The following is a 23,383-nucleotide window of genomic DNA, read 5'->3' as shown; positions in this document are numbered from 1 at the left end:
TTGTTGTATTAGTTGTCATGGCAGTGCCATTTTCAGGTGTCTGTTTAAGGAAATCGATCGATTTTTCATTGTCGGTATATCAATGTTTTATTTACTACTATCATCGATTTATAAAAGCCAATAATCGGTGTATATACGCAATTCATTTGTGTGTAAAAAAAACTCTAGGACTTGAAAAAAGTATTAATAATTACAAATACATGCAAATCATATTATCATAAAAAAAATTCAAGTAATCTAGATTTCCCTATGTCGACTCTAGATTCAATCTAGAAAAATAAAACGATAAACAAAATACATGTATGACTACTAAAATTTAATTTTTCATTAGTATTCTATGACAAGCCAAAGTGCACAAAAAGTCATATTTTTATATATTAGAATCTCATTGATTTTTGATATTAGAAAATGAATGTTTGATATTAAAAATCCATAACTTTATATAATAAATTCATTTTCTTATATTAAAAATTCATGTTCTAATATCGAAAATTCAATTTCTTATATCAAAAAAATAAATTTTTAATATAAAAAAATCAATTTCTTATATCAAAAGTAATCGATTTTTTAGTATTAAAAATGTTTACAAGCGTCAGACTGATAATAAAATGTTTATTTTCAATATTAAAAATTATTTATTTATATTTTTCAATATTAAAAAGTCATGTTTTAATACAAGAAAAAAAGGGACTCTTTGTCCACTTTTGGCTTCCAAATTAATGACAGTATATATCAGAATTTTAAGGGTAGCAAATTGTTCAAAGGCGAAACATGATACGTATAAGTTTGTAAACAATATTCGACGAAGTAAGCATTAAATATCCATTATTATCATGATTTGAGTAAGCAGGTAAAAGTACCGGGGTAATAGTGTAATGAAATCTCTTAAAATGATTTATATTTTGAATGCAGAAATGTGAAGTAGTCTCACTATATAGTAGAAGAATCTATTTAAGTTCTTGATCAGAAGTCACCAACGCCGTATTCACTACCTAGTAATATTAACAACAAAAGAATATGTAATTTTTCAATTCATTATCTACTTTATTAAAAAATATAGGCTCCCGCACGTGCGCAAAACCGGCACATTTTTGCATTTTGTTTTGTTGAGCACTTGCACAAAAAACAAAACTACTTACTTACTCGCCCACTAAATACATTTTATAAAGAGAATGGGTATGGTGTATATGTCAAAGACACTTGAACAACCACACCGGGATGAAAATGCACGTGCCCGCCCAGGACCACCCATTTGTCTTGAAGACTGAGTAAACCTTCGTACCATAATTAGGGTAGACTGCAGATTTTGTATTACTCCAGCAATGCTAGAGGTTGTCTGGCAAGCTATTTTTTGACTTGGTGCCATCCTACCTTGGGGTATGGAGAAACGGAATTCCAACCTCTTACGTTGTAGGAGTAATTTTGTATATACCGCTGTTTTGTTTTGTTTTGTTTTGTTTGTTTTTGTTTTTGTTTTTGTTAGTAGACTTGTACGATTAACGATAGGGAAATTGAATGCGACTACGGTTAAAATGACACAATTTGTAATGTTCAAACAAATGTACTGCTTCCGGTATAGAGGGAGTTATTGACGCTTTACTGACGATTTCCGTCTTGAATGTTTGTGGCCGGCGCCTAAATCAATCTTGATTAATCGGCGCCCAATAATCTTTAAAAATGGTAAATTTTACACAAATGAAACGCTTGAAACCATAGTTTGTAGTCAAAGTGAATTTTAAAGTTAACCCATGTGCATTAGCGCGCGCACAGGCACATCTTCAAAAAGGGGGACCAGTCCCTTTTACTTTGTAAACAATGAAGAATAATGTTGATAGATATATTATTTTGCGTTGTTTTCCATCAAAAAGCATTTTCATGCACACAACTCTGTGTTGCAACAGGCTTGCAAGTGCCCTCGCACTAAAGGCTAAACAGTAAAAGAAAGGGCATACATGTCGCTAGTACGAAGCTTGAATACAGTGCCTGCGTTTGGTACCCACATAATATAAAACAAATCAACCACACAGAGATGGTCCAATGCAGAGCAGCTTGGTTCGCTTGCAAAAGATATAACAGTTCAGTTTCAGATGTGCTAGAACATCTGCAATGGCCAACATTACAGTTCAGGTGTATTCAGACGAGGCTAGTGGTATTTTATAAGATCATTCACCTTCAACTGGCAATATACCCAACAAATCTACTTGTACTATCTGACAATAGATTATAGAATCAGAATTAAACATCGCTACCATTATAAACATATTAATTCAAAGAAAGACACTTACAAATTTTCATACTATCCATATACCTTCATTCAGTGGAACATGCTACTAACATCTGAAGTTTCTTGTAATACAGTAGAGTTTTAAAGAGCAGATCACCACATCTGCTCTGTCACAAATTTTCTGAACAGAAAGACATGTACATAGTTTAAAAAAAAAACAAAAAAAACTCACTTTTGATGAAAAAATATATTCACTGTATATGATATTTTCCATCACTTATATAAAAAGTTCTTTTTTAAATTTGTGTGGTAGCCACGCATGTAAACAACATGTAATAGTCCGTATAATGATGGATTGCGGAAATTTGAATATGGATAGAAACTTGGTTAATGTACTAAGTACTTCACTACTTGTAATAAAACTTGCTTCAATCTGTAGTCTTCCTTCTGTACACTCCCCAATTCGATAATCGCCTAGTCTTCACTCCTAACTTTTCAACTTAAAGGCCCAAATTTGTAAACCACATATTTGCGACATGAACAAAACTGAAATGAAACCTGATGATTTTCTGGAAGTTCTGAAATTTTCTTACCCTTTTAAGTTTGTACTTTTTTTAAAAGGTCTCTTTCAAATGTTTTATTATAGCACTGAGAGATGACTTAGTATGACATTGTCGTATTCATCCATAAATGGATAGCGACACTGATAGATTATTTTTTTTTAATTTCACTCGGTCACCAGTTTGATATCAGTGATTTAGCTAGCGCTCATCATTTTCGCCATTTACGAAAGGATTTCCTAAATGACGAAAATGTTTTAAATCATTTTCATCACTTAAAATTTGAAAAGTGTATGAAAAAAATTCCATTCAAAAAGTATTTCAGATAAATTTTCGTCACTTTAAATAAAAATGTTGTTAAAAACTGTCAATTGAAAGTTACATAATTTCACCTGGCCTTATGCTCTGTCAAGTTTATGACCCCAAGCTTGGTAATTACCTGGTCAACCAGCTGTGAAGTATATTCTATTGTTGTGAACCTGGCATCCCTGATATGTGCATTGTTGATAATCCTTTAAAATAACAACAGAGTATCAATCGTTTGATCATTAGGACCACAAAAGATAATCCCAGGGTTCTCACTTCAGCCGGTCGTTTTCGACCACCGAAAAAAGCCTCGAGTTGACTGAGAAATTTCTGCTTTTAAGTGCGTTTAAAATGTAACTTACATATATCCTTATTTTAAGGATTAATCGTGTTAAACGATTTCGATCTTTAATGGATACTGACAGATTTTACTCCCATATTTAAATAAACCCTTCATGAACCTCGCAACATATATAGCTATCTATTTTTAGAAATTTAGATGCACATAAAAACAATGTCTCCGATGTGTGGCTGGTGATCTCATGGATTTCAATTAATTTTAACGCAATAGCGGATAATTAGGAAGTATTAATCAACGATAAATATTTATTTTACAAATTCTCTTTTCTTCTTGAACGAAATCACAATGATTACGATCGTCTTCAATTCTACTCTTGATCTGGGGTCAAAGGTCACAAAAAAATCACCACCCAGCAGCAAGAGATATCATGCAGCAACTGCTTACAGAGTGCAACATTCTACAGTTGACTCTGCTAATGTGGCCAACCTATCTGTCTAGTTTCTGCGTTATCTTATGGTGACTGAGAGGGGATTTAGTAGGTACTATCTGATCAAGACCTATATTAGGAACAGGCTCAAGGTTTCATCAATCAATTCTTTTCTAAAGATCTGTCTCCATCCTTCTGATTTGAGGAGTTTAAGGTTGAAGAGGGCTTTTGAGGTGTGGTGTTTTGCAAGGGACAGGAGGATTTTCTCTTGTTAGTTGAGTGTCAGGTCATACCATAATAGTAGCTGTTGTCATATAGTAGCTATTTTTAGACTGAATGCATCAAAACTTTGTCATGATGTAAAACAAATTTCTATTTTACTATTTTTCTAATAGTAACTATTTTATTAAGTAACACGTTTTCTTATAGAAAATAATAGTTATTTTGTTGTAACATTTATTGTATTTATTGTTATGCCTGTATCTGTAAACTTTAAATGAATATATTAAGAGTGTTTATGTCTTTAGTTTATGATATTATTGACTATTTACAAAATTCTGCTGCTCATCATATGTCGTTCGTGCTCTACGCAAAAGTGACTAAAGCCCTCAAAATCCTAGCTAAAACCCTGTTGACATGCATTGATGACTTTCCTTTTCCTAAGATGTGATAGCAGTTGACCCCATATTATCAATAAAAACAATACAATGTAATAAATTCTAATGAAATCACTTGTAGATTTTCTCTAGAAAAATCCTTATATAAGTAGAAGGACAATAAATCATGGCTGACATTTTGCTGAAAATAAATATTGATGTATAGTCAGAAAAAGATGGTAACATCTGGTTTGTGCATGTATATTCAGGAGCTTGAAAATAGCATCAGGACAAGGAACTAAAAAAATCAGGAAATTCAGAGATACTCTGCACCCGCTAGGCCCACATGCCACACTTTTTGTGTGCAATGCTTAAAATATCCCTGCCAATGGTGCAAGGGCACAGTCTAGAATAAACACTGCTTAACCCATGTTCTATTGAACACACTTGATCAGTCAAAATCTGTGTTTTCTTCAGTATTTTTTAATTGTAAAAAAACGTTGACGTGAAAATTCAAATTGATGAAAAGCATATATTTTTTTTTTAAATTTATGTACTTCTAGGAAATTATTTTCTTCAGCAGAATTTTTAAATGTTATTCCAAATTAATTTTTGGACAGGTTTAGAAAATTTTAAAAAGGATTAAATGAAATCAAATATATAAATTTGTGTGAGGTTGAATACTGTTTAACTATTGTATTACAGTCTACAGATCAAACCTTTCTCGTTAGGGGAACTTTTTGAAAAGGATTAAATAAAATAAAATATGTAAATTTGTGTGAGGTTGAATACTGTTTAACTATTGTATTACAGTCTACAGATCAAATCTTCCTCGTTGGGGGGAAATTTATGCAAATTTTTTTCATGAAAAATTTCTTACTTTAAAATATCTTAAATGAGGCAGTGTTGTGGGAGGAATCTCCCACATGGACTGCTCCAAAGATTTACAGGTTTAGATACATGTATCTCTGAAATCTGTATTAAACAGTGACATGTAGTTTACATCATGTTATCATTGAGATTAAGTGTACATGTATAGTAATGTTTTCACAAGAATCAAAAACCTCCAGTGCTAATAGCACTTTCATTAAGTTCCTTAATCTGAAGGTACAAACTGGATATTGATGCCTTTTCTGGCCATTAATATACGGAATCCAGTAGTGGCAGATTATGGGATGTGCAGGGGCTAGCACCCCTCCTTTTTATTGAAAAATTTGTTGTGTACAAGTGTAAAATTTACTTGAATGATAAATAGTCATGTGCCTGTTTTCTTGCAAAACCTGGCTGGCACTCCTCCTTTTTAAAGTGTGTGGATCCACCCCTATAGAACCATGTATATTCATAATACCTGTTATGTTAAATGACATACATGTATGATATTGTGTCATTAACCATTTATTGTTAATGTGTGTGAACAAATGAATAGTTCCATTTGTGTTCATTTATATATGTACAGGGTACAACAGTCCTTTCCTTCAAAAATCTTAACAACTTGCCAGAATAGTAGATGACTGGATAGGATTCAACTAGCCTATAACAAGAAAAGTACACAATTCACTAGCCCTGGGCATCGGGCTAGTGGTTAAAAGGGAGCACTGGTACAAGGTTGGAAATACTATTTCCACCCGTAATTGTTCAGAATCATTGGAATCGTTGCATTCAATTTTATTTGTACCGTGCTACACTAACATCAAGAACAGCATTCCAGGATGACAACTGTCCAGCATAGTTGCCCAAAGGTCCTCTAAACAAATTCATCCTTGGCTTAGTTGCAATGTAAATTAAAATCAACAGAGTTCTACACGTGCAGACATTTCGAAGTCGTTGACACTTTACATTCTGCCTGGCAGCTTCGAAGCTTTTGTCCTAAAACAAATCTGCCGGTCCAACAAAATACTTGAGAAGCAACATACATGTGTATTTACTAACCTCTAATGAGATCATACCTATTTCAACTGTTTCAAGTCGGTGATACCTGTGGCCAGTCACAACTGTTGCTATATATCAGTTTCAGGAAGAAGAGAAGTTATGAGTTATGGTTTGTGTCACATCTGGTGTACCAACTGTGTAATTTCTGACATGAATAAATTTATAAAACCATGAAACTTACTTTTTATGACTGATCAGCATTAAACAGTATATTGTCTGACCTTACAGATAAAATAATTAACCAGACATTTGGTCTGACACATTCATGGAATTTTATTGGACCTTCCCAAAGCGATATACAAAGCAATTTATTGTTAAAGACTTCAACATCTTATTAAATTATTGTATACATTGTCATGTGTGTCAATTTTCAGACTGTAGGAAGAAGTTCCAAGATGTTGCAGCACATCAACTACAGGATGCGATGCACCTTACAGGATGGGCGAACATTTATAGGAACCTTCAAAGCTTTTGACAAGCATATGAATTTAATCTTAGGAGACTGTGATGAGTTCCGTAAAATCAAACCCAAAAGTTCCAAAAGCTCTGATAAAGAAGAGAAGAGAGTTCTGGGATTGGTGTTGTTACGTGGAGAACATCTAGTTTCAATGACTGTCGAGGGGCCACCTCCTGCTGAGGTAATGAACAATCAAGAATGAATTCTCTGTTTCCACATATCCATTTTGTGTGACAAATTTTTTGTAAGCTAGCATTATGCAGTGCTCAATATAGGAAGCCTCTTTAATATTGTTTCCAAATTCATGGACCAAAACTAGGGGAAAGCTGTACTAAATGAAATATCATAAATTAAGCCAGTTAATCCCTAATTACATGTATTTATTTAAAAGTGTATGATTGATAGCGTAATGGTCACTGATTTAAACACTTTTGGGGTCTTGATAGGCTGACGTGTTTCGACAACAATTTTCGTTTGTAAATTGATTACTTTTGAACATGACCAGCCAGTCATAAATATTTCACTAAATAAAAATATAAATCACATATTAAAGACAGTTAACAAAAATGTGAATTTTAAGTTTCGCTGAGAGTCACTAAGTCTATATTAACTGGATTCTAATGAATGATGATGTACCATTAGCAGGGATGATTTTTTTTCTGCTTTTTAGCAGAATTCTGCTATTTCAAATCTGGATTTTACCATTACGATTTTTTTTATTGTATATTTACTTTGGATTTTGCCAATTTCCGCTTTGTAGACCTTGTAAAATCATCCCTGCATTTGTTATGACCTAGAAGTTTATCCTTAGTCTCTCTCATAACTTTTTCCAAGTTCATGAACATTGACAGGGGTCTTTCAAGCTCAATTCGGTAGCAGACATACATTTCCTCTCACTAAAGAAGACAGGCCTTCAGAAATAAGTGGACAATATTCAGATCAAATGTACTTTGAAAATCAGATAACTTTTTCACAACATTAAATGGATGGTTCTTTGATAATTATGCTATAATACTATAATATGATAATTCTTTACAGGTTATTCCAATTGATCATTGAAAGAACATTTTCATTTCTGATTTTATCGCCCCTCACTTTATCGCCTATCCCAATAAATTGCAATTCAAGCATTAGAAGAAAAGGTGGCTGTATGATGAGTGTTTACTTTATTCAATAACTTCTATTAAACAACACACCTTATCTCATATATTTTGACTTTAAGAGAAATGATACTTTTTACATCCAATCATTTATATCAAATTTACAGGAGGGAATTGCCCGGGTACCATTATCTGGTGCTGGCCCTGGACAGGGTATGGGTAGAGCAGCCGGACGAGGTGTAGGTCCAAGTGGTGGTGGTGGTGGCCCAGGACTACAGGGCCCTGCTAGAGGTGTAGGGGGTCCATCATACCAAAGTATGCAGCCTGGTAGGGGAGGTAAGATATTGATATGGTCTACAGAGAGTGATTGAACTAGTTGCTTGGATCAGTGTGCAGATTTTGTTTGTACAAGCCAATTTCTTAACAGTATTATAAAAATATTTTACAAGATGTTTGTAATATTGACTTTAAGTAAAAAAAAAAGCTTATTTGTATAACAGTAGCATGTATTTTCTCAAAAGTTTATTATACAGTAAAAGTTCAAAATTAATAGGTAAATGGAGTGTCCTGTTGATTGTCAGATATTGCTTCATGTAGGTAAAGTCGAACCTCGTTAAGGTGAAGTGCAAAAATGTTCGAGTTAACCGAGGTTCGTGTAATCTGAGGTCGAGATAAACCAGATATACTAGTGGTTTGGTCAATGATTGTTTCTGCATTTACATCATTTGTTGTGCTTGTACATGTACATGACTTCACTTTACACAGCACTTCGTAATGTCTTGTGTTACATATGGGAATATTTTTTTTTTGTATGTTGTATATCATGGTTTGAAATACTGAATGGCACAGAGTGTTTTAGTGAAATTTCTTTTTTTATTTTTTCTACATGGAAAACGTCATAGTTCATAACATGCTGTTATTTGTTTGACTCACAATCAGGAGATTTGTCAAACCATGTGGTCTACATTGTTACGATGAAATTTCAAATTCACTAGCCAAATGAATGTAGTCGTTGAAATACACTTACTATCGTCTATTTGATGTTTCATTAAATAGTCGGATACCATTAAAATTTATCTGTATTAAAAAAAATATATATCAAAACTAAAAAAATCTGATATCACTGTTAGTGTGAATTCCGACGCGTAAATAATAAAATTTATTTCTTTTCACTACACACGCAATTTTGAATTAATTAAATACACAAATCAAGCCATAAAGAGTGTCAACAAATTAATTTTAAAGGCCACACTAATAGTTGTTAAAACACATTCCGATCATGGTTTGTAATTAGTTTTCCGACTAATAAGTTGACTTGGAGACATCAGGGTTAATTAACCTCAAGGTCCTACCGAGGGGACTGATTGATTACTTCGAGTTATCCGAGGTTTTGATTCATCCAAGTTCGAGTCATCCAAGGTAAAATTGTATTGGAGTAAGGGGAGTTTTGCTGGGACTTTGTAATTAGTTCATGTTTTTCGACTAATCCAAGTTAGACACATTGAGGCTCGACTGTACATAACAGTATAACAATATCAATGTGGTAAAATTTTAAATGATATATTTAATCCATTTAAGGTCCACCAAGAGGCCCACCAGGTGGTGGATACAGGGGAGGTGGAGGTGGCGGAGGAGGAGGAATGAGAGGAGGGTACAGAGGTAGGGTTTAAATAATGTTTTGTATTTCAATCCAATAATGAATGCATTTCCTGTCAAGAAGTGTACTGACAAATTCATTACCTTGTTCTTTTTACTTTTCACCCACTTAAAATGTATGTGCATAACTCAGCAAGTTGCAAAAACATAATTTATCATTACTTGCTCACAGCTTATTTAATTTTGGACCATATTGTATAATTCTTACACTTGTATTTTCACTGCTGCGAGTGTACGTGTAACTTGTTAATAATAGTTCCTTTACTTAGGAGTTATCTTAAGTGAAAGAGCATAGTAAATAAGTACTTTTTAATCTTTTTTTGCAGTGATTTAGCTAGCGCTCATCATTTTCGACATTTACGAAAGGATTTCATAAATGACGAAAATGTTTTAGATCATTTTCGTCACTTAAAATTTGAAAAGTGTATTAAAAAATCCATTCAAAAAGTATTTCAGATAAATTTTTGTCTCCTTCAACTTAAATGTTGAAAACTGTCAATTGAAAGTTGCATAATTTCACCTGGCCTTACGCTCTGACAAGTTAATGACCCCACAATTGGTAATTACCTGGTCAACCAGGTTTGAAATAATTCTATTGTTGTTAACCTGGTATCCCTGATATGTGCATCATTTATAATCCTTTTAAAATAACAACAATTTATCAATCTTTTGATCATTAGGAAAACAAAAGATAATCCCAGGGTTTCTCATTCGTCTTCACCCGGTCGTTTTTGACTGCTGAAAAAAGCTTCGAGTTTGCTTGAGACATTTCTGATTTTAAGTACGTTCGAAATATAACTTATACATATCCTTATTTTAAGGATTAGTCGTGTTAAACGATTTCGATCTTTAGTAGATGCCGACCGATATTTACTCCCATATAAAAACAAACCCTGCACAAACCTCGCACATATAGCTATCTATTTTAAGAAATGCACACATTAGACAATGTCTCCGATGTGTGACTGGTCATCTAATGGATTTCAATTGATTTTAATGCAATACCGGACAGTTAGGAAGTATTAATCAACAATAAATATTTATTTTATGATTCTCTTTTCTTCTTGAAACGAAATCACAATGATTACGAACTTCTTCAATTCGACTCATGATCTGAAGTCAAAGGTTACTAAAAAATACCACCCAGCAGTTAAACATCACGGAGCAACAACTTACAGTTGACTATGCCAATGTGGCCAAGCTCTTTTCTATCTGTGTAGTTACTGCTTTATCTTCTGGTGACTGAGAGGAGATTTAGTAGGTACAATCTGATCAAGACCTATCTTAGGAACAGGTTCAAGGTTTCATCAGTCAATTCTCTTCTAAAGCTCAGTCTCAATCCTTCTGTTTTGAGGAGTTTTAGTTGAAGAGGGCTCTTGAGATGTGGTGTTTGGCAAAGGACAGGAGAATTTTCTCTTATTAGTTGGGTGTCAGGTCATACCATAATAGTAGCTGTTGTCAAAAAATAGTAGCTATTTTTAAAACTGAATGCATCAAAGTTTTGTCATGATGTAAAAATTCTTTATCTAATAGTAACTGTTTTACTTTAATACGTAACACACGTTTTATTATAGAAAATAAAAGTTTTTTTGTTGTAACATTTATTGTTATGTCTGTATCTGTAAACTTGAAATATGTGTATTAAGCGTGCTTAAGTCTTTAGTTTATGATACTATTGACTATTTACAAAATTCTGCTGCCCATAGTATGTTGTTGCTTTACGCAAAAGTGACTAAAGCCCTCAAAATCCTAGCTAAAACCTGTTTTTTGGAGTACATTCTTCTACAATATTCTTTGAGTTATCAAGGGTACCAACATTCCAGCTAAAATCAAAAGAATATATTCCCAGGATAAATTTTAGACAAGGATATTGTACACACAACTGAAAATGAAATAACCAAATTACTGGAAGTACTTGAAATCATGGATTAGGAAAGAAACACAAGTCCGTGGATTCTTGAATTTATGATCTTGAGGCTTTCAGAATACACATCGATGGAAATCTTTTCGATGGGAATGAAATTTCGTGGATTGGCACTCCCATGAAAACCACGAATATTGGTACCCCACAAACAATAGTACTTTCACAGTAACTAAGGAACAAAACTTATTGAACAACTTGGACTCCACTGAAAACTGGAAGTATAAACCAGTTGTAAGGGTAGGGTAAGTGTCCTCTGCTTTTCTAGAAACAATAGCCAAGTTCCTCATGAAATGTCAAGTTAGGGTAGATGAATGAGAAAAGGAAACTATGACATATGGGACTGGCAATTAACATGAATAGAGGAAAATTTCATAAAAATTGTATATAATTGTTAATAAACCTTATTTACACAAAAAATGAAGGACGGAAGTTTTAATACCATTTCAATTTTGTTGATGTGAAAAAAAAAATAAATGGCCAAACCAATATTCTTAATTTTTTTTTTTTTTTTTTTTTTTTTTTCAGGTGGACCCAGATACTAATAATATGGTGTGAGAGAGAGAAGTTCAGAGTGACTGACATTGACATTAACTTCATTTTATTTCATGGACCATAAAGATCATGATACATATTGCCATTCACATTTCTTTTTACGTTGTACATAATAAATGGAAATCCCTACCTGATGTTTAGTTATCCTGTTTTTTTTTTTACCTGGAACCTTTAGAAATGTTGAAATGAAGAATATGATGAGGACAATGCATTCTGAAGGGATCGACACTAAACAGTAGTCCTGTACCACCCTAAATTTGAAAAGGACGACTTGAAAAATTTTCATGGTAGTCTTAAAGGCTATCTAAATTTTGCCTTATTTTTGAGTTTTTGATCCTTCAGGATCAAAATACCTTATGTCACTAGTCTATCGGTGCAACTTTCCTACTATTTCTGAGCACTACACAAAAATATAGTCCAAATGTAAATCCTTTAATATCATTCAACACCTCTTTTATAACAAGTAAATATGTTTCTTGCAATTTAAGATCTAAGAAATTAAGATCTAGTCTTCATATCAACTCAAGATTTGAGGGACTCCTTTTTGGCCTTGAAAGATATTTAGTTATAAATTTAGATTTAGGGAATTTATTTCTTGCAGTATCTGGAAGAATAAAATTTCTTTAATATTTTCATTTTAACACACTTATAAGTCAAATTATTCATCCTATCATGGATATTTTACCATTTATAAACAGGAAGTGAAGAGCAGTGATGTTAACCAAGTAAAATTGGTGGAAAAATCGAATTGATTAAAGTGTCTAGATTTTGTAAATCTTGTGTTAAGGAAATTATTTTGTTTATCTGATATTTATTTAAATAGTGTGAACAAATTTTGTTTTTAGCCAATGTTTTGAATACCAATGATAGAAGAAAATTTTCAATTGATGTTCTCACAATAAGGCCATCAAATATCTTCGTTTGGTTGAAGTTGTTGAATGACTCCTCGTTGAAAGGCCAAAAATGAAATGAGTGAGTGATTCAGGCTCGGATATTTCTGAAATTGATTCCACTGGTAAACATGTATATGTAAATTAAGAAAACCCTCAGGAGGACGATTGTGTCCCCTGAAAACTTATGATAGAAGAGCATTTTTATATGCAAAGCAGTCAAATTGAGAATTTATGTTGAAAATTGATAAAAACAAAACTAATCGAAGACAATATGCTTTCAATGATTGCTTAAGAGTAGCCCATCGAATTCTTCTAAAATAGACTTGAAATTTTTAAATAATTTAAACAAATCTTTTTATTTGGGAATTTGTCACCTTGGTCTTTTATCTGAATAATGATAAATATATATTGAGAGATGCTTACTGAGCTATCCACAGACAGTCATCATAGCTAATATATAACTTTATTGTCCAGGTCGAAACTAGCGCATTTTTCGATAAAGATGTACATTTCACACAAATTAGACTTTTTGAAAATGTCCTTTTTGATCAGCATTGTGTTTGTGTTGTTTTTTTTCCTGTTATATGGTGCGTTTTTTATTATTTGCTATGTGGGTTTTTTTATATTGTCGCCATGGAATTTTCAATGTTGTCCGATTGGATTATCTTTCTTAGTATATCAACATTTTTTTACACACATAATTAAAAGAGTAATCAAAGGAACCAAGATTCTAGTAGAAATCAAAAGAATATAATCCAGGGACAAAGTCCAGGCAAACACAGCAAAGAACATACGTAAGTAAAGTAATACATACAGGGTAACAAAAGCAAATGAGCAACCCGGGCTCCACTAGATACTGGGAGCATGGACCAGGTGCGCCGGAAGGTAAGCGCCCTCTGCTCTTCTAGACACACCCGCCAAGTTGCTCATAAAAAGTCAAGTCGAAAGAGGAAAGGAAAACAAATCAGTTTTCATGGTGCACATGGATACACCGTAACGATCAACGAGTTCATGGTGACCATTAAAAATAAGCGCAAAATGAGTGATTAACCAGAGGTAACGGGTACCTCTAGAGGTAGAAACTCAAGACAACATTTTGGTGTCTTTTTTTTTATAATTTACATAAGTAATATTGAACCATTTTCAACTAGTAAGTGCGCGACTATTTTTAATTCAGACCAGTAAAGAATTCGAAAAGTTGTGAATCAGTACATATCGCCTGGACGAGTGATCTAGGGCGCTGGACTTTGTGCAGGCGGTGTTGCCATAGATATCACAGCGGTAGGAGTTCGAGTCCCGCGGAGGGAACGACCAAAAATTTGCATCGCATATTTGACAGTTCTAACATCGTTGGGAATTTTTCAGACCCCTCTATCAGTTTACATTATCTTCTCTGTATCAATTTGATCCGATGGAGCAGTGTAACGAATATAGTCGTCACATTCTGAGACGTTTGTACAATATTGACTTGTTCTGAGATGCATCATTAATTTGTTCGTCTATCCTACATAATAACATCTAAATGAACTGTCCCGTACTACCATACATCGTGTACTAAGTTACGGCCCTAGATTAATCCTACGAGGAGGAATGACCCGGCCAGCGAAAGCTATACTTATATAGCCTAGCTGGCCGAGTGGTCTAGGGCGCTGGAATTTGTGTAGGCGGTGTTGCCATAGATGTCACAGGAGTTCGAGTCCCGCGGAGGGAACGACCAAAAAAATTACAATTTTGACAGTTCTAACATCGTTGGGAATTTTTCAGACCTTCCTATATATATATATATATATATAAGTGTGTGTGTCAGACAATAACTCATAAAGCTCTGATAGATTTTTTGAATAATATTTATCATATAGTGTTTGTCTTCGGGGAGTGAAGTCTCCATGAACCAATTTTTCATTTCAGCGATTGTATATGGACAGTAAAAGAGGGGACGGTTGTAAAATTTAGTGCAGCTGTTTCAATTATTAATACTAGAAGTTCCTTTACTGCACCGATTTAAACAAAACTCTGAATTCTTTATGTTATACTTACAATCTGAATTGAAGTTGAGGGTTTAATTCAGAGTCTCTGGGATACCTTTTCGTACTTCTTCAGGTTAATTCTTTGAAGCTTAAATCGTATTTATTCCAATGTAATACTTTACTATCATTTTATTAATATATTTTAGGATAATGATAATGCAGAGTCATGAGTTCCATCAAAGTATTTTATATCATAATATAGGAATAAGTCGTAACGGTTATCAGTTGAGATATAAATCACGGAAACTCCATTTTATCATTGTTTTACCACGAGCTGCCCATTTATGTCGCATCATTTCACCCCGAGCGATAGCGAGGAGTTAAATAACAACGTAAACGGCCAGCCCGTGGTTAAAAAAAATGATAAAATGGAGTTTCCGTAATTTATTTCGATTGTAATAGGACTAGGTTCATCATAATTTTGAATAGACGCACCCTATGCGTTGCACGAATGTTGGTCATGTGTGTATCACATTTTCTACCATGGCTGTGGTCTTTAGAGCTTTGAAACACGTCATATTAGAATACAAATTTAATCCCTGACCTTAAAAGCACTGTTAGTTTGACAGGAAGTTAATCTGAAACACTGAGTAAGGGTATTAACTAGTTTCGTAACTTTGACAAAAACCAAATGTTATCAATTTGTAGCTCATATCTTTAGGTTTTGTTAAAGTATTTATGAAATAATTATAAATCCTAGTCAATGTAAAACTGTTAAAGCCATTAGACACAGACCATTTTATTCTCGCAGGGGGGGGATATTGAATCATTTCTTTTCTGTCATGAGTAATCCCAGCTACCCCCCCCCCCCCCACCCCGTTAAATAAATGGTCGGTGTCTAATTATTGTTTTAGAAATATCAAACTTCGTCCTCTTACAGATTACACCTGCCTCATATTTAATTTTTGCAACAAATCAACATAAAAAAAGGGCATCGCACCACGCATTCCAAATCTATATAATCTTTTAATCTATTTACAGTACTTCCAAACATGTATCAACGCCTTTTGATTAATAAGTAAAAGAAATTTTCACATTAAGACAGATGAACAGAAGTATAGCCCGGTGACATTTAACAATGTATAAATAACTGATGAATGCATTGTGCCAAAGACTTTTGAACAGCAGCATCTGTTAGGTTGCTATGGATCCTTGCCTCGGGCAATATTTCTTCATTTAAACGTGACCTAAATGTTACCAAGGAGCCGATAGCATACTATAGAACAAGCCGCATTAATATGATTTTGCCCGGAGGTAAAATACCCGCCAGTTTAATATAGACGCCAGAGAAAAGCTCATTTAAATGATAGAAGCGGATCAAGGCAGTTTGGGAAAATTGGAGGTTAAAAGATAAAATAGTTTTTGTTGATTTCACCGTAAAGGTAAGTTGAAACTTGTATGTTTTATTTTTTCATTTATAAGTTGTAAATTAATTACCTTACATGCGATAATTTTATATTTCGTGTGATTCATTACGGGCAAAGATATATACATGGACGTGTTTCAATTACCTTTGTTTACATAAGGTACAATTGATAAGAAATAAATAGAATAAAAAAAAACAACAAAAAATGCTATTTTTAAGTAAAGACATTTGGCGTTGATCGATTTTAGATTCGATAATCTATAATCAAAATATGATTCAGTCAATTAGGTTTCAACAGTTTCATCAGATTGAATGACGGGAAGAGCGATCAACATCACTAGAACAATTGATATAATGCGTTTTGGAAATTAAATTTACCCATATTAGGTACAGTACATACGGTGAAATCGTAAATCAAGCGAATTTTGATATTATTCAAACCCCGTGGTATGTTCCCCTTACATTGTCACTAAAATAAAACCTACCCTGAGGATATTTGTCGAAATTATAATGGTATTTAGATTTGTCAATATTTAGGTGTTATAACTATATTTGTAAAGTTTTATAATTTAAAAACTCGTGTTTGAACGTTATTTCATAAAGCATGAAATTATATAAAAAGATACAAAAGTTGTTCGTTTAAACATGAAAATTGCCGTAGGTATAAAAGGTTCAATATTATTTTGCATTATTTTTGCCGAATGAAACCATGTATATGATTTCCATCTAGTAATGTCACTACTCTGTTAAGCAGTATAGTATTTTCACCTGACTTTTGACGAGCTGTTTTTCGTTTACGATATTGAAAGATTTTCAAAAGGAGGTCCAGAAAAAAAGGGGGGTTCCAGGTGATTATATGTTTATTTTGCCTAATGTTTTCACGAAATTAGCAACATTTTCTAACAAAAGGAGTGTTACAACCCCTGGAGCCCCCTCTCTGGATCCGCCATTGTAGAACTCGAGAACTTTACACCACTGTGCTTGTAACTATTCATAGTTAATATATTTAAAGCTACATGTATGCAGTTTCATGAAAACTGTAGTACTTGCCGCTTTGGTTTACGAACATTTGTGAAACATTACAGCTTTGAAAAAAGATTTAGGAACTTATTAAATATATAATAAATTGTATTAAAATGCAGCTCAACAACCACACTATTCCAATGATCGTGAACAAATCTATAACGAGTGTGAACGTGGAAGATGATAGTATGGATCGTGAACAACAATTTTGGTGTGAATGAGAAGGGAAAAAATAATTTTTAGGAGAAGGGCGTCATTTTTTTTTCAGAAAATACATAATATATTTGAACATGTTAGTAAACGTAATGTATCAATAATGCTTAAATATAATAAAAATACAACATAATCAAATAACGGTCAACATAAATTTAGTTGGGCTAACAATCGTATCGTGATATAAATTGTATATTTATAAAGTATTAACATGCAATAATATATAGGCCGAAGGATTTCCTTTTGATTTTTTAGGAGGGGTGGGGGGGGGGGTTAGTTTGTTCGAATCAATGACGCAATCCTTTGCAAATGGTAATGATTTTGACAGACATCCTCTATTTTTTTCTAAAGTTAAAGTTTTGTTGGAAACTGAAAATACATGTTCGTTGACGAGCCTTACACACATCTTTCTTCTACTATTCACGATCATTTCTCTTGTTTGACCGCATTTGACAGGGTGACAACGGGAACGTTTAACAAAACCTATAAATTTCTTATATTGTAATTGGTGTCTTGAAAAAAAGTACCATAACCTTTTCTCTGCAGCCACATTGCATAGGAGTAAATAAAAAGGGGGGATCTAGTTAATAAAAGATTACTAGAAAAGAAGACGTAAGGTCTGCTGAAATTTATTTAGATAATAAAAGATTCATCCCAGCAAGTAAAGTGGACAAAAAAAACGATGACATTGAGTTTAGTAGTATACGGGTGGGAGTTTAGCCACAATTAAAATAGAGGAACTACAAACGCGGATAAAAATTAGCGCGGTTCCTGCTTTTTTTATTACTAAATTGTATACATGTTGATTTTTTCCAGCTTTAAATTTTGGAATACACATTTGATGGACAATGACATCTCCTGGTCCCAACCAATCATCAGTTTCTCCTAGATCACTACACAATGGAACCTACTCCAAGATTCCCATGTCAGGAGTGCCATGTCCGGCCACGCCAACGCGGTATACAGCACCTGTCCATATAGATGTAGGAGGCACCATATATACAGCATCCCTCGAGACTCTCACTAGGTATATAAATTTGTAAAGCTAGCAGCATTCGATACATATTACTTCTGTCTACGAAGAAGAGTTTTGTGGATGAATTTTGACCCTACGTCGGTGAAAGGTCGTGAAAGGTCACTAGTTGACATAGACATTATTGCAATGTATACTATATATTTGTGTAGGAGAAAAGCCTGTGCATGATAGAAAATAGTCAAGTTTAACATTTTTTTTCCATAAAGGAATAAATTAAAAAAGATATTTGAAGTTATACCAAACTTGTAGTTCATACCACCCTCGCAAACTTAGTGCACTGTTTTGTTCCTGATTAATTTTTTCACACATGTTATTCTTAGAGAATCCAACCAGTAATAATTTGGCTGTAAGACATTTGTATTGAAAAGTTAGACATTTTCTGTGAAAGATTTCTGTACGCAGGCGTTTTTAAGCCAAAGGCAACAGTTTCTGCTTTACAAGTTTTAGAAGGATTGTTGTGGATACTTTTGTATTCCTTCAAAAATCAATTTTATAAGAACATCCGCTCAAGTGTTCGTGAAATTTCTCATCTCTTTTATTAATATTTTATTAAACCTTGAGGGTCACAAAATGTTGTGTTCATAATAACCAAATATATCTATGACTAGCCGCCAGACTTTTTCAGCCTTATTACTCAAAATTGATGACAGGCCTTCGGGGAGCAATTTTCCGCGTTGACAAGATTCAAACTTTTGAAAGATTTACTTGAGAACGAAATCCTATGCCCGGAAAGATTTTGTACTTAAGCTTAATTGGAAGGTCTCGTGATATTGAAAAAAATATCCCCTGGTGGCAATCTTATTTACTGGCTCGAATAATACCGCTCGAAGTAAGATTTTAATATTCATTACACAGAAAGAAGTTAAATACACAATTTTAGAGTGGCAGTAGGATACATCCAAAGAACTACATTTTTGAGGTGTATGACTTAATTTCTAATCTTAGTGTTAAAAGTTAATGACTGTTTGCGTTGAAGAATACTAGTATGCCTAGGGCTAACAAATCAATCAATCAACTACTCCTTCACAATTACTGGTTCAAGAAATAAAAAAAAACCCAGCTTTTTAGGCCGGTGGGAGTGTGCAGCTTGGGGGTGTACAAATTTGAAGAATCAAACAGGTTACTACCTGTCTGTCATTGCTATTTGTTTTATTTTGTTTGTTTTTCAGGTTTTATGTTTCTGAATTTATGTTTTTGATTGTGTTTATTGTAAATTTGATTAAGTTATGAGAAATCTTGCTATCTCTTCCGGTTTAATGTTTAAACTTGTTTCTTTGCAGATATCCGGAATCCAAACTTGCAAAGATGTTTAACGGAAGTATTCCAATCGTTCTAGACACACTCAAGCAGCACTACTTCATCGACCGTGATGGGGATTCCTTTCGTCACATTCTCAATTATCTCCGAAACTCTAAAGTTATCTTACCAGACAATTTTAACGAATATGAGCAATTATACGAAGAGGCAAAATACTACGATCTCCATGGCTTAGTGCACCATCTAGAGGTGATACGAAAAGTGAAAAACATTAAAAGCGAAAAACCAGATTCGGCTGTCTGTGCCAGCACGGTAACTGGAAAAGAGTTTTGTGATTGCATTGCAGTATCAATAAGTCCAGATCTCGGAGAAAGAATATCTCTAAGTGCCGAAAAACGTTTGCTTGAGGAAGTATTTCCGGAACTGTCGTCAGCTTTGATGGATTCTAGAAACTCTGGTTTCAACTTGGACAGCCATTATGTGATTCGATTTCCGTTGAACGGGTTTTGTAAACTTAATTCCATTCAAGTGTTTCAAAGACTTCTGAACCATAGTTTTCACGTTGAGGCATCCACTGGAGGCGGAGTAGAGGGACAGCAATTCAGTGAATTTTTGTTTACTCGGAGTACTTGTAAAAAGGTATAAATATGGGCAGTCGGTGTCCAGTCAAGGATTGCTCTAATTCCATCGATATCCAATTAAGGATTGCCCCAAAGCCGTCGGTGTCCAGTCAAGAATCACCCCAATGCCGTTGGTTTCTTTAAAATACACAGGAGCGGATCCAGGATTTGAGTTTAAGGGGAGGGCGTAAATTAAATTAAATGCCGTGCAAAGCAAGGCAAAAAATATTATGGGGTGAAACTTGTGGTGAAACTTGTGGTGAAATGTTTTTTTATACCAATTTAGGGGGGGGGCGTACGCCCGGTACACCAGTCCTTGGATCCGTGCCTGATACATGTTATGCGATCTGTGTAGTTGAAAACGGCATATTGTAGAAATCCATTTTTATTAGTATTGTATTTTGTTCCCCCTTTTATTTTCTATATATTTTTGTTAGATTTTATGTTGATATTAAAAATAAAACCCAAAGCCAGAATTGTTGCAATATTGGAATATTGTCCAGTTTTATTTCGTATCACCACCTTTGTTCAATGCATAATTTTGACTATGGAGAGCCAGATGTTGTATTGGAATGAAAACATGTCAGAGTAAAAATCATTCGAAAGTTGTTAAAACATTTAAAGTGATCGTTTTTGTTATACTTTTCATAATAGGTATGATATCACTATGATATCTGGTATAATCTGAAAGCTTATCATGCCAGACACACATTGGAATACAACGGGTTTTATCTTAAATGTAGAGAATCTTTTTAGAGCCCAGATCTTATAAAGCCCTTGATTTGTCAAATTTCCAAAAAGTAGTATTTCAGCACCTGTCTTCTTTCACTTCACCGTCCTCTCTTAGAAGTCATTAAAGGTATGCTGCAATTTTGAGACAGTCTTTAAAGGGTCCCCTCTGTGATAAAACCTGTTGTAGATCATTTTAACAAATTTTCAAAAAGATAGTGAACTTGAAAATTGTTTAATTTAACATAAAAAAGCAATGGGGCTTTTTATAGTGGTATTTCACCAAAAGCTCTGTGTAGTGTTGTTACAGTGCATACACTTGATCATTTTGTGCTTATTTGTGCTGGTTAATGGAGATTGTAGAAGCAATGAGATATATTCTTCTATATAATAGTCGCCATGCAATCAGTCCTACAAGTCGATGGGTCGTCAGGGAACATTACCTGGAAACTAAACAGTACATTCCAAAAATGAACAAATAAATGACTAAAGGTTTCAACATTAACAATGGATGGTAAACCAAAATTAGATATATCGGATAACAGGTTTTATAGGTACTCGAATTATGAAATGTGGTTAATCTTGCACTCGATTTGTGAATTGCAGTATTACATTAAAAAGAAAATGTATCTATGTATACTTAAATGGTCCGGATATAGGCCTCAATGTCCATCAGGCCATCCTTAAAAAAATGTTGGTTTGCTGTTAATCGACTTACAATTTTAAATGCGAGTAGGTAGGTATTTCTTTTTTTAAATGCCTAAAGGTGAAACCAATGCTCTAAAAGTGTAGGTAGATTTTAACGAGTAGGTCGATAAACAGCAAACCAACACTTTTTTTTATGGTCGGCCTCAATTATTATGTACATTAATATGTTATTAAAAAAACGCAATGTGGCTTAAATCATCCAATTATTTGGAAAGTTGATGTGATATTTTTACATAACGGGCGAGAAAAAAAATACTTAAATAAAAATCTTTAAGGAATTTTTCACGCTCGACGGACAGACAGGCCGAAAATTTAACAAGTGGCAATGCATTAATTGCATAAGACAAAAAAACTTTCAACTTTTACCTGTCGCATAACTGTAGAAATAAACTCATTCTATTCTATGTTTTCTCAAGTTAGTGCAACTGAACATGCATGGCTAGCTAAAATTGCTATGTGTGCACGAAAAACAGTAACGTTGTGAGAGACAGAGTCTAGCACTGCAGGTGTGAAAACTTTCTCGTACCGGACAATGCCAAATAAAAACCAGATTATACATACATTTAATAACTGTAAAAGGTCTACGGTTAATCGGACAATTTTCTGTCGACAAATTGCCGTACATTTTCACATTGCTCCCGAGGGTTAAGTTGATTACAGTAAATCTACATTCGTGTATTATGCCACGGGTAAGATTAGAATGAAAGTTGATATTCCTAAGAGAAACTACGATCTCGCGTCAATCCATTTTGTATATTTAGCCTTTGGCAATGGAAATGTATTAAAACGGCGTGTTCAGAACATAGTTCGCCCTACAGCAAAACAAGACTGCAAAGCGCATTTGTTAAGCTAACAAAAGAAAAAAAGGCGAATTGATAAAAGCTTATGGATTAGACGAAAGCTACCCGAGGCTAGATATTTTATACAAGATATTTCGCCAATTATTCTATGCACTATAATTTAGTAATTTTATAACACATAAACGAAATCCTAAACCGAAATAATTTGAAATGACTTGGCAATATATTCAGGACGTATTTATAACTGAATCGAAAACATATGGTGAAATATTACAACGTGACTGACACTTGTAGAATAAAAAAAAAACAGGCGCAGTTAGTTAACATTTTTTTTCTGTGTACACACACTACGAGTAAAACCTAATAGGTACATAACCTCTATGTCTATCAGACAATTTTTTATGATACCCTGTCCGCATTAAAACGAGCGGTACATACAGTGATGGGAATGTTCTTCCGTTCGTCTGTCACACTTTTGTAACCGCTTGGTTGGGTTTTATGAAACTTAGTACATAATGCCATTGAAGACCCGAATAATTGTGGTTATCGTCAGTGCCCTTGTATGGATGATCATTTTGTATCCACAACTTTCTTTAACCACACTAGTGATGTACTTCGGATAGTTTAAATAATGCTGTTCTACATCTGCAGTTTTGGTGTGTTCATTGGCAAAACTTAA

General features: G+C 33.8%; 2 protein-coding genes across 2 annotated transcripts; both read left to right on the top strand.

Moving 5' to 3' along the window:
• Positions 1-1,549: 1,549 nt before the first annotated feature.
• On the top strand, positions 1,550-12,166 carry LOC148617060 (small nuclear ribonucleoprotein-associated protein B'-like). The gene is made up of 5 exons (XM_088584350.1): positions 1,550-1,680; positions 6,718-6,981; positions 8,068-8,236; positions 9,479-9,559; positions 12,006-12,166. The coding sequence occupies exons 1-5, from the start codon at positions 1,678-1,680 to the stop codon at positions 12,020-12,022; spliced, it is 534 nt and encodes a 177-aa protein (XP_088440476.1). The 5' UTR covers positions 1,550-1,677; the 3' UTR covers positions 12,023-12,166.
• Positions 12,167-15,812: 3,646 nt separating this feature from the next.
• Positions 15,813-21,081, top strand: LOC148617059 (BTB/POZ domain-containing protein kctd15-like). Its single transcript, XM_088581621.1, has 3 exons — positions 15,813-16,334; positions 18,371-18,581; positions 19,871-21,081. Exons 2-3 carry the CDS (start codon positions 18,403-18,405, stop codon positions 20,490-20,492), a joined length of 801 nt encoding a protein of 266 aa, XP_088437747.1. The 5' UTR covers positions 15,813-16,334; positions 18,371-18,402; the 3' UTR covers positions 20,493-21,081.
• The last annotated feature ends 2,302 nt before the right edge of the window (positions 21,082-23,383 follow it).

This window comes from Perna viridis, chromosome 5, assembly GCF_037379345.1.
Source record: "Perna viridis isolate PV_CMFRI_1.1 ecotype Kerala chromosome 5, ASM3737934v1, whole genome shotgun sequence".
NCBI lineage: Eukaryota > Metazoa > Mollusca > Bivalvia > Mytilida > Mytilidae > Perna > Perna viridis.
The sequence above is the reverse complement of the archived record's forward strand: the minus strand, read 5'-3'. Positions and strand labels throughout refer to the sequence as shown.